The following is a 16,878-nucleotide window of genomic DNA, read 5'->3' on the forward strand; positions in this document are numbered from 1 at the left end:
AAAAAAAAAAAAAGCATCTCTCAAGTCTTTATTCAACTTTGGCTGTTCAGACCAATGGGCTGGTGACAGTCATCACTAGGCGGCAGGAGTGAAGGGCCTTGCGTCAAGCTGAACGCATGTCTGTGTGGGTCACTTGCTCATGTGCTTCCTGGTGGCTGATCCCACTGAAGGCTGGCGATATGCAGAACTATGGGGGGGACTTGAGGTTCAGTCCAGAGCCAGGAGTGGCTGAGTATTCTCATTCTCTCCCTTCTCCTCATGTTTCAGAGTCCCAGATTCTACCACAGACTGAGATCTAAAGAAAGAAGGAAATAAATCACAAACAGTTCATGGCAGCAGCCATTGTGTAAACTTGGAAAGTATTTAGATTTTATGTTCCTCGTATTAGTCAAAAGATTCAAAATAACTGTAGAATTTTCCACATAAGTCCCCCCCGCCCCCACTACCAATTTGCCACACACACATCCCCCCCGCTGCCACTACCAAGTATCTGTGTCTTCCTTTTATCACCTTTTTATGGGGAGAGGTATCTTGCAATCTTCCTAAAGAAATCTCTTCTACTAGTAAAAGAAACATGTAAGTTCTTCCCACAACTCCGCCCTACCGTCCAAACACTATAAATCTTGAGCTGTATAAAGCCAAAATAAATGTTAAGTTTTTAAAGTTTCAAAATTCTTTTTGAACCTTTATATCTCTCAAAGTTATAGGAAACTATCACAAATGATTATTAAGACTTTAAGCTTTGGAACAGGATGGTAAATGTAGATTCTAACCCTTACTCAACAGTAGGCCTTGAGGAGTTTTTAAAATCTCTAGATCTTTATTCTCTCCCTTAAAAAAAAGAACTATCACCTACATCACACAGTTCTAAAGGACTAAAACTAATAATTCAGTACATTAATCAGCTGCCATGTAAATGTTGTTAAAATGTACAGAACCCTCTATCACCAGTGTTATTTGTAATAATAGGTGCAGAATAGCTCTTTAACTTCTAATGTACCCTTTCATATTGGAGTGATACTTTTTTTTTCTGAGTTTATAACATGGATTAAAACTGAAATTATTTTTCAGCTTAAAGAGAAAGTATCACAAGTGCTATGTATGCAGTAGATACTCAATAAATGTTCATGTACTAAATAAAACTTTCAAAACATTAAGAAAATGGTTGAATTGAGTTGGTTAAAGAAGTAAAATTTGCATATGCATGTGGTAAGTAAATCAGTAGACCTGAGCTGCCTAAATTCTCTACCTTCCGGAGATCTTCAAGATGGTCCCTTAATTGACCTCATTGAACACTGGGGAGTATCCTGCCTGATGAAAAGTGTCTTTGTGTACCTCAGATTTGGGACCATGTCTTCTAATTTATGATAAGTATCTAATAGATAATGAATGCCTTCTTTTGTATGCCTGAGATTTGGGTCATACTGTCAATTTGATCTCTTCTTGTAGGGCAGCAGGGAAGCAAATTCCAAAGACTAAAATCAGACTCACAGGCCCTACATGCCTATGTTCCTGACACCTGAGACCACCCCGCATCCTCAATAAAAAGTGTGGAAACCAAAGTGTATGGGTGAGCTTTCCTGGTTGGAGATACTATATGTGTTATCACACATCCTTTCTAAGCGAATAAAACTCTATATGCCTCTATTGAAAACCAGAAACTTGCAATTATGGGACTCTATGACCTTCTTTGAAAAACTTTACCCATTTTATTTTATATCTATTTTATTTTGCTGTAACAAACCATAACCATGTGTATAATAGCTATTTTGGATTCTATGGAGTTTTCTAGCAAATTGGCTAACTTGAGGGTGGTCTGAAGAACCTAGACACAATATATGCTAGCACTAATATTTGTTATGTATACACCTGATACTGTTGTAAGTTATTTTTCATGTATTAACTTACTGCATTTTCACAACCCTGTAGGTTATTGTTTCCATTTTAAAAATTAAGGGATCAGAGAATCAAGTAGTATAAGGAAGGCAAGGAGAGAGAGAGCAAACACCACTTTTCACCAATACAGGCTACCGGGCTGTTTAGCTGAAATATGTAGTGTTCATTCCACCTCACTCAAAATAATTTTCTGCCCAAGATTACTAGCTCCACTCAAGATATATCTGTTAGAGAAAGCATAAAGTAAAGCAAGAAGTAAATCAGTACAGCATCACAAAGCAGTTGGTTTCAATTTTAATATAAATCTAGACAAAAGTCCAACTTCTGGCACTAAGCCTAACCTTTGAAAGTAAAATGAATTCACTTACTCTTGGGATAGTGTAGAAGTGGTGCCAGGTTGTAGTTTAGCTGTAGTGATACACATTTCATATGAATTTCTCTCTGCATTATTTAAGAGTCTGATGTGTGTGTCTAAGTTGGGGTGGGGGAGGGAAAAGATTTATATATGGAACATAAAAATTGAAAATCCATAAAATATTAAAACAAATAAGAAAACCAGAAGATCACAAATGACCACACAGCTCCCCACCCCCCACCAGCACCTTGGACAGCTGCAAAAAATGCTCTGTCCTATACTCTCAAGAAAGTGGAGGATATTGACAGCCATTTCATTTTATAGACCTTGAGCTGCATTTCTTGTCTCTCTTACCTGACTATTTTACAACATGACAAATGATAACAGCCATAGGTTAGAAGGGACCTTAGTAGTTCACTAAGATAACCCAACAGGGAGTATTCAATAAGGGCCATGAGGCCTTTCTTGAACATACCCGACTTGAGAAATTCAATCCCCCATGCCTTTGGGGAAGCAACTCTGCTAGAACATTCTTCCTTACACTGAGCTCAACCCTGTATTTTTTAATTTCTACACACTATTTCTGGTTTTGTCTGTTAGAGTCACCAAAATTCATGTAACCCATCTGCTCCACATAACAGCTTTTTAAGAATTTACCTAGCTCTTTGCAGAACTCTCCCTGCCCCCAGCAATGCTAAGTAATTGCTCTTGTCCAAGGGTTTCTAAAATTTACCATTCCAGCACCCTCCTGCATGTCTTCATCAATTGGTTACCCACAGTTGAACAAAAGACTCCTGGTGTCACTTTAAAATAGAATAAAATTGTTGCTTCCTTTTTTTATTTCTATGCTTCTGTTGAAACATAAAAAAAAAAATGCACCTAGAATTGCATTAGCCTTTCTGGCACTCACATAATATAACAGAGGGAAAATTTAGCTGCAGCTGCACATGCCACTATTAACCCTTCCCTCTCCCATATTGAAAATGTGTGGTTGAGTATTAAATGCCATCTTTTTGGCTTTTAATTTTAGTTTGGCTCATATTTCCACCCTGTCTCCCTCCTTTTGGATCTTGAAATGAATATTGGATTCATTTCCAAACTTCCCCTGACCCTATTTTGGGACCTACAATGAACAAAAAAAAAAAAAAAAAATATGAATAATCAAACTATTAATTTTTTAAAAGATTGATTTATTTATGCATATAGAACTGGGGTACAAGACAGAGGTGCAGGGGCAGTGAGAGGATTCACCAGAGACAGAGTATGAAGCAGAATAGGCAGATCGACGAAATACACTGCTGAGGGGAGCAATGGGTGGGCCAGGAGAGGTCTGCCAGGTCATGTGGATCACCTCTGGGGCAGGGGATAGAACTCACACTGAAGCGGCTGCGGCCAGCTTGCAGTGCTGCATCCTAACCCCTTGTGCCACTAGGGAGGGCCCTAAATTATGAATTTTAAAAAGTACTTATACTCATTCATAATAAGAAATATTTATGACTAATTCTCACCCTAAGTCAGGATGTGGGCAACTTTACAAAGCCCTCATTCTCCTGTGGAAATACTGCTTCAGTTACCCCAGCAAAGATCCACAAACAGATGAAGACTGCTATGATAGATACCCAAAGGAGAAGGTATTGAGGAAGGGGAGGAATTAGTTCTAGCAGGAAAGAAAGGAGGTTTATGACAGTGCCATAGTCCAGTACTTTAGGCGATTACATGGGCTCAAAGTTGAATCTGTGATTGCTTTCAATATGTATGCCAAAAAAAGGACCTCAGGATGCAGACTCCCTTATCACAGAAAATAAACTCTATATCTTAGGTGAGTGACCATTAAAAAGTAAACAAATAATTCTAACGAACTGATCATGAGAACCAAAGCATAATATTTTTTCTGGTCTAATTTCCCCAGTGGAAAAGATAACCATAGCCTCTTTACTTTCAGGATGGCATAATTCTATTACCTGATCATGCAATGAACATTTGAAATAAATAACATATTGTGAAATATTAAAACTCATTGGAAAAAGTAGGAGGCAATCTTGCTTTTAAAAAATCAATTGTGAAAAAATGAAGCCAAAAGAATCATCCCCCTTAAATCGTGCTCTCAGTGCATTGAGCTAAATCAAAGTACTCAATGGGAAAACTGACCAATTGATCACTGCTAAGAATGTCTCCAACACTTGTAAACAGATTTCTCAGTAATTGTTCATTTAGTGCAATAACAATGGAGGAACCACTGGCTTTGCAAATTTGTCATTCAAATCATTCCTGCTGATAATCTCCCCATTTTTGCCCTCTCACCGGAGCTTAATACTTACACATTTCAGACTTTTCTCTTGGGTTCTCTTTCAATCATTAAAAGTCAGCTTAACTCCAAGGACATGCAGGGAAGTGAATTTGAACTATTTCAGCCATCATTATCTCTAAGATGTAGCATATAACCCTAACAAAGTCTTCATTCTACTTTTGATGGCTTTCTATTTTCTTGCACTTATGTTTCTCACACACCCTACTCCTCCTTTGCATTACTTCTATGTCCTCTCTAAAACTTGGATCTTCCCCACTCCATATGATTCAAGATCTATAGTTATGACTTAATTTTTATTGATTCCAAAGGCCATTAAATATCAGGAAGAAAAGTCAATATGGAACTGGTCACCATGAACAAGTTACTCATTTTACAGATGTGCAACTGGAATGAGAATTCCAAAGGGTTATTTTCAAAATTTTTTTAGCTACTTTATTTCAACATCTACCAACACATCCTACTAAAGAACTGCCAAAGCCTAACTTGAGATCTGTGAACCCTTTATAAGAACACAGGACTCTGTTCTTCAACCCCAGGCATAACCAAGCATCAAGAAGGCATGACCTATGAGGACTCACAGGTAACTTAGTAAACACTCACTTGAATCTGGTCCTACCCATTTATTTTCCAAAGATCAACCTTACCCCATCATTAGGAAGCATCCCACAGTCCTGATTTTATTTCTTAAAGTCAATGATGGGCATGGTTTTATGGACTATCACACAACTATTTAATATCTTAGTGAACCTACATAAAGACTTATAAAAACAAAGATAATATTAATGAGTTATTCCAAGTGATTCAATTAAGCCTTACCCATCACATAAAATATCAAAGAAATTCCCCTAAGAGTTCCAATCTGGATAAGAATGATGGTTCCACCGCCAGCTCTATGATCTTGGTTGAATTCCATCCTCTCCCATGTAAAATGGAGATTTGTTAGCGTGAGGGGGTCAGGCCTCTGTGATCACCCAAAATTGAAGTTTTAGCCCCAAGATTTTTTGAATTCTTGTAAGTTCACAAAACTAATCACCACCCATTTTTTAAAAATCTTCATTTTTTTTAGAGTTCTACAATTCAGACTTCAGATTAATTTAGTCATACTAAGTACCCCACTAACTAAGCATTAGTTTTTATCTCCACCTAGAAGTAGTAAGGTGGAGTCAAAACTAGTGAAAGTTAGTTAGTCAGTCATAGATTTTCTTATGGTTAAAAGTTGACACATATATTTAAGTTTAATAAGTCAAAAAGATCAACATTTTTAAACTATATTTACTTCCATAAACTTCCAAATATTGAACACAAAGCTGCCAAGTACTACTTGATAACTATTTCCTGCATTTACTTGCAATGTTTTGTTCAAAGTGTCCTATCACCACAAGAGGTTAGTCCTCAGGTCATAATTTCCTGCTGCAAGAGTAGCTCCCAATTAAATTGTAGCCACCAAAGGTGTTACAGTGTACACAAAAATACCCTTTGACACTCAATAAATCTTGTTGGTCACATCTGATATTGGCTTCAGGATATTTTGGAAAAGAAGAGTTCAATACACTGCTTATGATTCGAAACTAGGAGTTCTCCATCTCCATAGCTGTTTATTATAATGACTGGCATTATCATCACTCATAACAACAACTATTATGCACTTACTATTCTCCAGGTTCTACACAAAATCTTTACCCTACATTTTCTTTGTTTAATCCTCACAATAGTCTTCTGAGTAATTAATGAATTCACTCAAGTTCATATAGCTAGTTGTAGAACTAAAATACAAACCAAAATAGTACTATTATCTGACTCTCAAACACTGCTGCTCTTTATAGGGAAGGTCTGCAGCTTGCTAAGACACCAAAGTACATAAACATATGTACCAGCAACTGTCTGTATTTGAGTTCTCAAAGAAGCATTTCTCCTATTAGTATTGGGAATCCAATAGTTTACACAAATACCTATCACTTATAAAAATTTTATTTTAGACATAGTGAACAAAATCAGAAAATAAATAGAAAGACTTCATTTAGAAAAAATGGCATTCATTGTAAGTTATGCAATCATATCTTCATCTAGCATTACCAACATGCATTAAAGTAATAGCTACAGATACTTTCTTTCAAATGTATAGCACTCACCCAAATGGAAACACCTCTAGATCAATCAGCCAGTGTGGAAAGTAGAATGAGTTTGAGAAAGCAGCAGACTAGATCTGACTGAGAAGAGAGCTCAACTGCCTGAAGAAAAATCAGTGCAGGAAGCTGGCAACTGAGGAAGGGGTAGGAGTGGGGAGTCAAGGGAGACATCACAGAAACTGGCAACTGCAAAGGGAACTTCTGCTTAATTTATTTACAAAGAGGTTTAATTGCTCTTCATACACTGTACATTTCTGTCATGGTAACTCACAAGTTTCCATCTGTAAAATGAGGGAAGATTATTACCATATTCTCCATGGAATGCATAAAAGATTATGAAGTGTTTGGAAGTCTTTGGAGAAGAAATTATTTACATTGTAAATATTTATCATTATAGTAACACCTCCATGAACATATGAGCATGGACGAATGACATTCTGCCTTGTTTGGTTATAGAGATCGCCCAAGTCTGCCCAAAAACAAAGACTGCAAACTTAGAAAATAAAGTGTGGGGCCACAGAGTGTTTATATGGTAAAAATATTCTTAATTTGATTATGCAATTTATCACGGAATTCCTTGGAGCAAAGCAGTCCTAATGCATCTGAAGTATGAGAGTGTGTGTTGTATATGAATCCTTTGTAGGACCAAAAGTAACAGCATGAGGTCTATAGATGTTTTAGGGCCCTTCTCTATGCAAACCAGTCACCATGCTTGCAGTCATCCCACCATGGGTGTTAAGTCTATAACTTTTTTGAGGATGGGATGCATTCTTACAGATACTGCAGTGTGGACCTCAGTGTCCTGAGATGATCAGGAGCATAAATCATGCATGTTTAACAGACAGATATTCCTGGAATGATTTTTTCTACTACCAATCATAGCTTCAAACACAGCACAGCAAATGGTAAGGGTTTGCTCCACCTGCTTTGAAAAAAGTCATTTCTCATCAGACTTAGGCTGGCATAAAAACCGCCAGTCAGCTTCAGATCATTCTTAATTATTCCTAATTATCCTCCTCCCTCTAAAATGGGGGCTGCACATACTTAGTGAAATCACTTTGTTAGAATTAGAATATAATGTTCTGATCCAGGTAGAGAATTCCACAAGCTGTTAACAGTTGAGATAATAAGGGTGATTCATTCCATCTGAGTTTGGAAAGGGTATGGTTTATAAAAACTACCTTTCATGGTTCTATTTTTCTAGTCAAAGGACATTATGTTAATAGATCTAAATGACAGTTAATGGATTTTATTTTTTGGTATTTATTAGATATCCTGACTATCATTTGGGTATCTAGAAGTTCTGTTCCCTCAGAATTGGGCTTGAGGACATCACAGTGCTTGAAGAGTGTGAGAGCGGTTACTTCTCAATTGTGTATAACAGACAGGGAGAAAGGGAGCTCGTAGGAATTAGAACAACTGTCCAAGACAGCTGCAGTGACTTGAGCAAAGGCAACTGCCAAAGAAACTGCTCTATAAACCCTGCTGAAGGCAGGAATACACAAATAATGTGAGAAATGCTGTGACATGGGGAAAAGAGCAGGTTAATCAGAATGAAGAGAAATGAACTAAGGGGCCTTCCTGGGGTGCAAGTGGTTAAGTCTCAGTATTATCAATCTATCTGGAGCCAGTGCAGCATGAGTTCCATCCCCTCCCAGGGAACTAACCCACATGGCATGGCAGACCTCTCCTGACTGCCCGCTGCTGCTCCCCTCAGCAGTGTATTTCAGTCAGGCTGCCTGTTGTACTCCCCATTCTGTCTCTGGTGAATTCTCTCGCCTCTCACATCTCTGGCCTATAACCCAACTCTTGTTTGCATAAATAAAGGAATCTTTTTAAAAGAGAGAGAGGAAAGTGAATTTAAAATATTTACCACTGTGGGCCCTCCCTGGTGGCGCAGCGGGTTAAAGCACAGCACAAAGAAGCTTAAGCCACTTCCGCATGAGTTCGATTCCCGCCTGCCCCAGAGGTGACCACATGGCGTGGCAGACCTCTCCTGGCCTGCCCGCTGCTCCCCTCAGCAGTGTACTTCGTCTATCTGCCTGTTCTGCTCCCCGCTCTGTCTCTGGTGAATCCTCTCACCCTCCGCATCTCTGGCCTGTACCCCAGTTCTGTACGAATAAATAAATAAATCTTTAATATATATATATATATATATATATATATATATTTACCGCTATAGGGTTAATGGAATTACCCAGGCTTTTTATGCCTCTAGCCTGTGTCTATCACCTGCAGCCTTGACTGTGTTAACGCAGAGGCCCTTGGGAGCATGGGTTTGAGTCCTGACTGTGGACTCCTGGGGTGTGGGTGGGGCATGTGTAAGTGTGCACACCTGCGCTTAGAGGCCGGGGCTATAAGGGCAGCATAACAGATAGACGGCAGCTAACAGAGAGGACCAGCAGCATGACGACTGAAGAGCACAGGCATGTTCAGGGCCCTGGAAGTCTCAGTTGCCTTGAGCCTCCCAGCCCCCTGCTTGCCCTGTGCCTGAATTCCCCACTACGACCACCTACTAGGTCCGAGACCTTGGTAAGTCATTTCAACTCTTATGCACGTGACTTAGTAGCACAGGCCCTTGCCTCTCAGATGTCTGTCACCCACTACCCACATCAAGGCGCCCATAGTCCTACACCATATCCCATGGTGCCCCCCTCCCCATTTTGCTCTTCCCCTTTCCTTTCTGCTGCTGGTAACATCAATTCTATAGTCAGACTTCAAAAAAAATTTTTATAAGATTTATTTATCTATGCATACAGAACTGGGGTACAAGCCAAAGGAGCAGGGGTGGTGAGAGGATTCACCAGAATCAGAGTGGGGAGCAGAACAGGCAGATGGACAAAGTACACTGCTGAGGGAGCAGCGGGCGGGCTGGTCAGGAGAGGTTGGCCAAGCCATTTGGATTACCTCTGGGGCGGGAATTGAGTCCTGATAAAGTGGCTTTAGCTTCTTAGAGTTGTGTTTTAACCTACTGCACCGCCAGGGAGGGTCCTCAAGTTTTGTTTTTTTTTTGTTTGTTTGTTTGTTTTTATTATTGGTTTAATTGTGTCTGGTCCTCTGTGTTGTTTCTCTATGTACTACAAGTAAATGAAATCATCCAGCAATTGTCTTCCTCCCTTTTGCCATATTTCACTGAGCATCACCCTTCCAGTTCCCTACAAACCGTCAAAATGGCAAGAGTTCATCTGTTGTGTTTTTTTTTAATATCTGAGTAATATTCCGTGGTGTAGATGTATCACATCATCCTATTCTATACATCTTCTGTGGACTCAGGGGGTTTCTGTAACTTGGCTATTGTAAATAGTGCTACAGGGAACACTGGCCTGCTTCTACCTCTTTGAATTAGCATTTTAATCAGTGTATTCTTCAGGTGGAGACCTGGGGTGGAATTGCTAAACCCATCTGCCAGAGCAGTAGTCCTGAGTGCTGATGGGCTCACTGGACTTGATCACCATCACAACAGAAATGCAAACAACTGCATGCTAAGTGGTGCTCTGAAGGAGTTCCCAGTGCAATGCTGGAAGCTCAGCAACACTCCCTGATGACTCTGGCATCAAAAGTCAAACCCCACAGTTAGGACAGGTGAAGCACAAATGATATCTACAGCAAGGGTTGCCAGAATCCAAAAGGGAACTGTAATTCTGTATACAAGCAACACACTTTTTAAGAAGGACACTGCAAAGAGACTTTTATCATGTATTATGTCAAGTATTTGTTTTCATCTGTATGATATAAGACCTTTAAAGCCTGTGAGAGATTCATTGCTTGACTAGATTTTGGCTACAATCAGCCTCAGTTTTATTGGACTTCAGCAAAATGTTTGTTTACCAACAGCAACATGTTCACAAGAAATAAATGTTCTTTGTTTTTCTTGCCTAGACTACATCTCCCTTTCCAAGTAATTGCATCTGACCACAGTGCTTCAGAAAACAGGAATATTTTTCAGAAAATACACTGTGACTAATCAAACAGTCTGCATTTGAATCTATCCAGTCCGTTCAGCCACATCTGTTCATTTAATTTCACCCCACTTCAGTGATTTGACAGGAGCTTAAAATTCTTTCACAATTTTTCAAGTCATTTCTTTAAAAAGAAGAGAAAACATGCCCCTGTATACAACATTTTATGTAGGCCCATTCATTTTCTTATTGACCAGATTCACATATAGATTTTCTTTCACACTAATATTGCATAGCCATGTAGGCTGTGCTAGTAAGACAATGGCCCCTTCATTTCTGTCACAGAAAAGAAAACTGTGTACAAGTAGGGTATCCATCTCAGCTGGGTGCACAAATAACAACGAGGCAATGCTGCTATTTTTCTTTGTTCTTTAAGAAATGTTAGCAAATTCCTGTCTGTATCCATGAACACTCCAGCAGCCAATAGCAGACATAAAGAGCTGGGCCTGTATAGCTGGCTCAAGGGCATCTTTGCTTCTAGAAGAGACAACATCTGGCACTAGCTGCCTGAGGGGGGTGATACTCAAAACTAAGGTTAACCCTCTTTGAACTAGAAACACCCATAGTGAGACAGCTCAAAGGGCAGCAGAGATGAGGGGTCATTCATTAAGAAGTGATGCATTATGTGTTGGGGGCAACTAGGTGCTGCAATAACACAACTACCCTGGAGGGACTAGATAAGGTCACAATAAACTGGGCCTGGCATCCAAGGGTGATAATTAACTGGGCCTAGCATCCAGGAGAGGAGATATGGGTGGGATGAACTGAGCCTTGCATCAGGGGGCACAGCAATGAGTCACCCATTTGCAATGTGAACCTAGAATCTATATAAGAGGCCCTTTTCCCCTATAGCACTGGCAGTAGCTATGGACCCCACTCTAGGGGCTCTGTCTCAGCTGCTGCCCGGGAGCAATAAACTTTACTTGCTCAGCCTTTCTGTCTGTCTTCCTTTCGGTCAGTCACAAAAGTCAGGACAAAACATTATGTAAGCTTCTCCAATATGGCATCTACAGAGAATATCTGTACATGGGTCACACAGTAAAATGGATCCTTTCTGCCTTGACTGCCTAGAAGACAATGAGGGGTTTGTCACCTCTCCTTCTCTTCCTATAGATTGTATTTCATGATGGTATTTTACTTCTGCTAGAAATGAATAGGTGCTCAGCAAATGTATACATCCGCCCTATAAAGAGGGGACTGTATGCTGAAAGATCACCAAGGTCAAGGTCACGTCTACTGACAGCTGAAAACAGTTGAACTGACTTTAGCCACCTAAGCAGAAGTCAAAAAGGGGAATCAAGGCATATGTTTCTTTCTAAATCAGAAATGTGAACTCAAGCCAGGTGTTCTCTCACCTTCTCTCTCCTCCCCAGGCATTCCCCAAATTGGTATGCTATCTTGTCTTGCTTCTTACATCCAGAAGCTAGGAAAGATCTTAGGGGATTTAGAGGGAAAGTACTGTTCAAAAGTAGCCAAACAGGTCCTACCAGGGTACAGTTGGCCAAGACTCAGAGGCACTGACCCCTCCAGTCAACCAGTCTATTAGGGTAGACTTACTAGTTTCTCTGAAAGTCAGAGGCATATTTTACTGTCGCAAATGAAGGTGCAGATCAAACTCTTCTGAGACTTCTTCCTTTGGAAATAATTTTCTAGAGCCCTGATACACCCTAAAGGTTTAATCAATAAATAAAAACAGGCATTATTGAATATACTTAACAAAACTTTGTCTATATGGTCAGGATGAGCCAAAAACTATCCTCAGGCCTTCTGGCCTCTAGGGTAGCTTCTGGAATTTCAGACCAGCATTCCTAAATCTGAAACAGGGTTGAGTTTCCAATCCCAGGCCATTCCCCAATCGTTCCTGTTCAGAATGGGAATCGTCTTCTCACAGAGAATCAAGGGTAAACTGCTCCTGAGAAGCCTTCAATCACATAGGATATAGTATACAGGGGCACAACATGGGTTTCAGTTGCCACCATATTGCAGAATGTCCCTAAAGCTTCTTTTCTTCTCATTATGTGAAATAAATTTTCTTTATTGTTTAAAGAAATTCATTTGAAGTTTTTCCCACCAAAATAATCATAACAAATGCAAAGCCTTTTTAATGTTACTTATTGGGCAGTTTTAATTATTTAGCTACATACTTTCTAGCATATTCCAGTAGTAAATTAGAGAGCAGGAAATGAACTTCAGTCATACATTTTCCCAGGAACAGAAAATGACAGCCAATAGCCTGGGAGCAATAAAGATATGCTAAAAGTTAAAATAAAAAATCAGAAATAGGTACTTTAAAAAGGGCTATCTAGTATCAAAGCAGAAAATGCTGCATACTGAAAATCCCACAAAAGCATCATTATATGAAAGAACAGATCAATACTGAAATAATCTGTGTGGATAAATTTTCATTAAAACTGATCATTTTTAAGAGTTGAACGAAATTATCTGTTGGGGGGGGATGAGGAGCTTATTTGAATCACTCATCTTGGATTTTTCTCATTCTTCAGAGCCACTTGAAACTCAGACATCATTTTTGCTCAGAAGCTACTTGATGAAAAGTGATCAGCTCTCAATGGCAGCCCTTCAGATCCAAATGTATCTGGAACATTAGTCTTCTAATGGTTGTAAGTCCATGTCCAAGCTAAAATCTAGTTCTTGTAAGACCAAGAGTTTATCCTGCCATCTCTAAGCTCAACTATATCTGGTGAGGAAATAAATACCAATGAAAACAAAGATAGCATAGGTGGAAACTGTCCCACCTTCAGGGGTACAACTAAAAGTAAAGTCTAATAATGTCAAAAACTTTTCAAGGGTCTGGGAAAGGAGATTCATACCTGCTGCTGGCATGACTACCAATTAATATGGTCATTTTGGTGAGTCCCACTGGTGGCTCAGTGGGTTAATGCATCGCACCAAGAAGCTAAAGCCATGTCAGCAAGAGTTTGATCTCCACCCTGGAGATGATCCACATGGCATGGTAGACCTCTCCTAACCTGCCCGCTGCTCCCCTCAGCAGTGTACTTTATCAGTTGGCCTGTTCTGCTCCCCACTCTGTCTCTGGTGAGTCCTCTCACCACCCCTGCACCTATGGCCTGTACCCCAGTTCTGTATGCATAAATAAATAAATCTTTTAAATAATTAAAATGTACACAGTTCTGACATAGCATATATAGCACTCTAAGTCTACCCAGAGGAATTCCTTTTGAGATGAAGCAAACATGTGAAGGATATTCATTAAGCCCTATTTGGAATGTAACCTAACTGCTCATCAATAGGGAAATGACTCAACTGCGATATATCCATGTTATGGAATATTATGACTCCCCAAATGCATGTGCTGAACACTAATCCCCTGTCCTTCACAATGTGACCACATTGGACACAAGGTCTTTGAACAGTAATTAAGGTAATATTATGTGATAAGAGAAGGTCCTTTTCCACTATAACTGTCTTATGGAAGAGGAGGACATAAAAGAGGAGATTAGGATACAGACATATACAGAGGGAAGACCATGTGAAGATACAGGGAGAGAATAGCCATCTTCAAGTCAAAAGAGGCCTCATAAGAGACCAGTCTTGCCAGGACCTTGATCTCAGTCTTCTAGAACCAGAACTATAGAAAACAAATTTCTATTGCTTATGACATCCAGTCTGAAGTACATTGCTATAGCAGACGTAGCAAACTACTACACAGCACTAGGTATTTTTTATGGGTGTGTATAGTTGCATATAACATATGCAAAACAGAATGAAAGGGTCCCCCAAGTCCAGTTATAGTTGGTTACCTTTGAAAAGGGAATGGGATATGGAATATCCATCTGGGAAATAATGGATGAAGGAATTTCAGGTTTAAAATAAAGGCTTTAATTTTTACAATGAGAAAACACTCACAGATTGTTTTGTATGTCAGGTTTTAAAAGCCCTCTCCCATAGCCTACACAGAATACAGTATGTAACATCCTCCAACCTTCCTTGCTACAGTAAAACATCTCATATCTCTAATGTCTCTGTATATATCTGTCCCCTCTGCCTACAGCATCTTTTGCCTTTTCTTAAGCCTTAGTTGCTGATTCTCATCCTCCGGAGCCCACCGCGAATGTCACCCACTTCACAAATAGCCTTACTTGGCAGGTTTTCCCAAGGCACATTTCTCTGTTCTTTTGATGTCTTACTCACATTTGTACTCCCAGTGCCTAGTCAGTGCCTGTAGCCAAGTAAATACTCAGTAAATAGTTCCAAAGACAGATGGTTGGAATGTTTTCTAGCACATTGTTTTTCCATCTTGTATACCCCAAAGGCCCACATTTATTCTGTCTGTATTAACAGACTCCCAGGAGACAAGGACCACAATCATTGCATGAGTGAGGTCCTAACCTTAACTGCCCCTTAGATACAAAAGGAACAACTGTGCTTTGGGCCAGCCAAGCCCCATTTACTTTTGATTTTGATGAAATCAGCTGAGAATGTATTGCAATTTATTTTAGTAGAGTCCTGTGCCCCGAAAAATCTTCACTACTTAATCTACAATTGGTCCAAATCAAAAAAGTCTCTTGACCTCTGACAGAAGCTCTGACAACCCAACCTTACCTCTTCATCAGCTTAGGCGAGCATTCTCTTTCCAGATTGGAGGACGTGTGTTTCACATGCATCGCATTATAGGAAGTGTGCGTATAGTCATTTTCATCACTGTAGTCAGGACCCAGCAATGTCCGGGCCCATGTTCCCATGTCATAGGGAGGAAGGGTGCCTCCAAATTCAGAGGGCAAAAATTCAGGGTGGATTAGCTGGTGAAGGCTGTTTAAATTGTTTCCATGCAGGAAAATCTAAAAGAACAACATAGTAATTAAAAACTTTGAAATAGGCGGCCAACTATTTAATCTAATACACCATTGAGTAGTGACAAATTGGAAGGGTTGCTGGTGAACATGGTGCTTAGAGAGGGATTAGATTTTGAGTCTGTGGCTAAGTTTCCATAAAATGTTAATGTATTACTTGGGAAAAGGGATTGAATTCATAGTCCTTAAAAATGAAGTGTATGAACAAATTGCTTATTATTTGGCCATGATTCAAATCTGCACATACAGCCGTCTTCTAATTATCCCTGTTGATGAAAAGAGTAGGATGCAGACCTTTCAAACCCCTGTCAGGCTTCCCTTGCAGCTCCAGTTCACTCTGTTCTCCCCACCTTTCCCTTGCCTTAGTTCTCCCCATCTTTCCAGATCTAAGCAAGGGGCAGCTTCTTCCTCCATCTACCCTAAGGATGTCCCCTCACTCTGGTTCTCCTCCCTCACCCCACTGGCTCTACTATTGCTGACCAAGATTTTTTCCTGATTTGTTCATTTATACTTTGTCTCCTGATTGGAAAGGAAGAGCACTAAGAAAAGGGGATGATGCTTCCTTATTCTTTGAATAGGCTCCTAACTCCCAAAGTGCAGTGAACACAGGCAAAGCACCATCAACTCTTTGTCGATAGAACTGAAGGCTGAGGCTTGAGAACTACTTATTATGGGACATTTTTTGCAGCCATTTTCCGCTTGTGTCTGGGTGGACGGCTAAAGCCCAAACAAGTCTGTGTCTTCTAACCATATAATGATGGTGACGGGAGTTAGTCAGCAGAGCAGAAATCATCCCCAAATGAAAATTATTTTCAGACAGTTCTGTGGATAAATCATAGTTGATAATAACCACTGTTCACTTGGCTGCTGAGTGGACCCTTCAAACTTTACTTCAAATGCATCTGTATAAAGGCATGAGTTACCAGACTTCTTCATGTTGCAAGCTCAATGCACATAAATTATATTGCAGTACAGGATCTTTGATTATACAAACACAAGTGTGCATACATGCCACAGTTAAACATGACAAAATGTAGATGTGATTTTTAAAATACATATAATATAATATACCATGTAGGTATTATATTAGGCTATATATTATGTACCATATTATAACATACTATATAACATATACTTACAATCTTGTTCTATAGTATTGGTTTTATCATATGATGTACTAGCACCATTTAAAGATAAAGGGGATAAGATGCTAAGAATTATAATTCTTCAGATGACTCTAGCACTTCATATTTTCAGATATTGGATTGGATCTGGCCCAATTTGATTAAGAATCATTTCCTTGAAGAAAGTCCTGTAGTCCTGGCAAAATGCTTCCCAGTAGAAGTTGACATTTGAAATATGGAAACGCTGATGCTAAATACTGGCCTGATACTTAGAGCAA

At 39.6% G+C, this 16,878-nt stretch overlaps 1 protein-coding gene across 1 annotated transcript in view; it reads right to left on the bottom strand.

Annotated features, from left to right (window-relative positions):
• Nucleotides 1-6: 6 nt before the first annotated feature.
• The window catches only part of CLVS1 (clavesin 1), a 152,374-nt gene continuing 135,502 nt past the window's right edge, over nt 7-16,878 (bottom strand). The window contains exons 5-6 of the mRNA XM_004679849.2: nt 15,229-15,464; nt 7-295 (exon numbers count right to left, since the gene is read on the bottom strand). Coding sequence (XP_004679906.1) covers nt 208-295; nt 15,229-15,464 — 324 coding nt within the window. The 3' untranslated portion in view covers nt 7-207. The remainder of the gene's footprint in view (nt 296-15,228; nt 15,465-16,878) is intronic.

The sequence above is a fragment of the Condylura cristata genome, unplaced genomic scaffold (assembly GCF_000260355.1).
Source record: "Condylura cristata isolate star-nosed mole 26May11 unplaced genomic scaffold, ConCri1.0 scaffold00009, whole genome shotgun sequence".
Classification (NCBI taxonomy): Eukaryota; Metazoa; Chordata; class Mammalia; order Eulipotyphla; family Talpidae; genus Condylura; species Condylura cristata.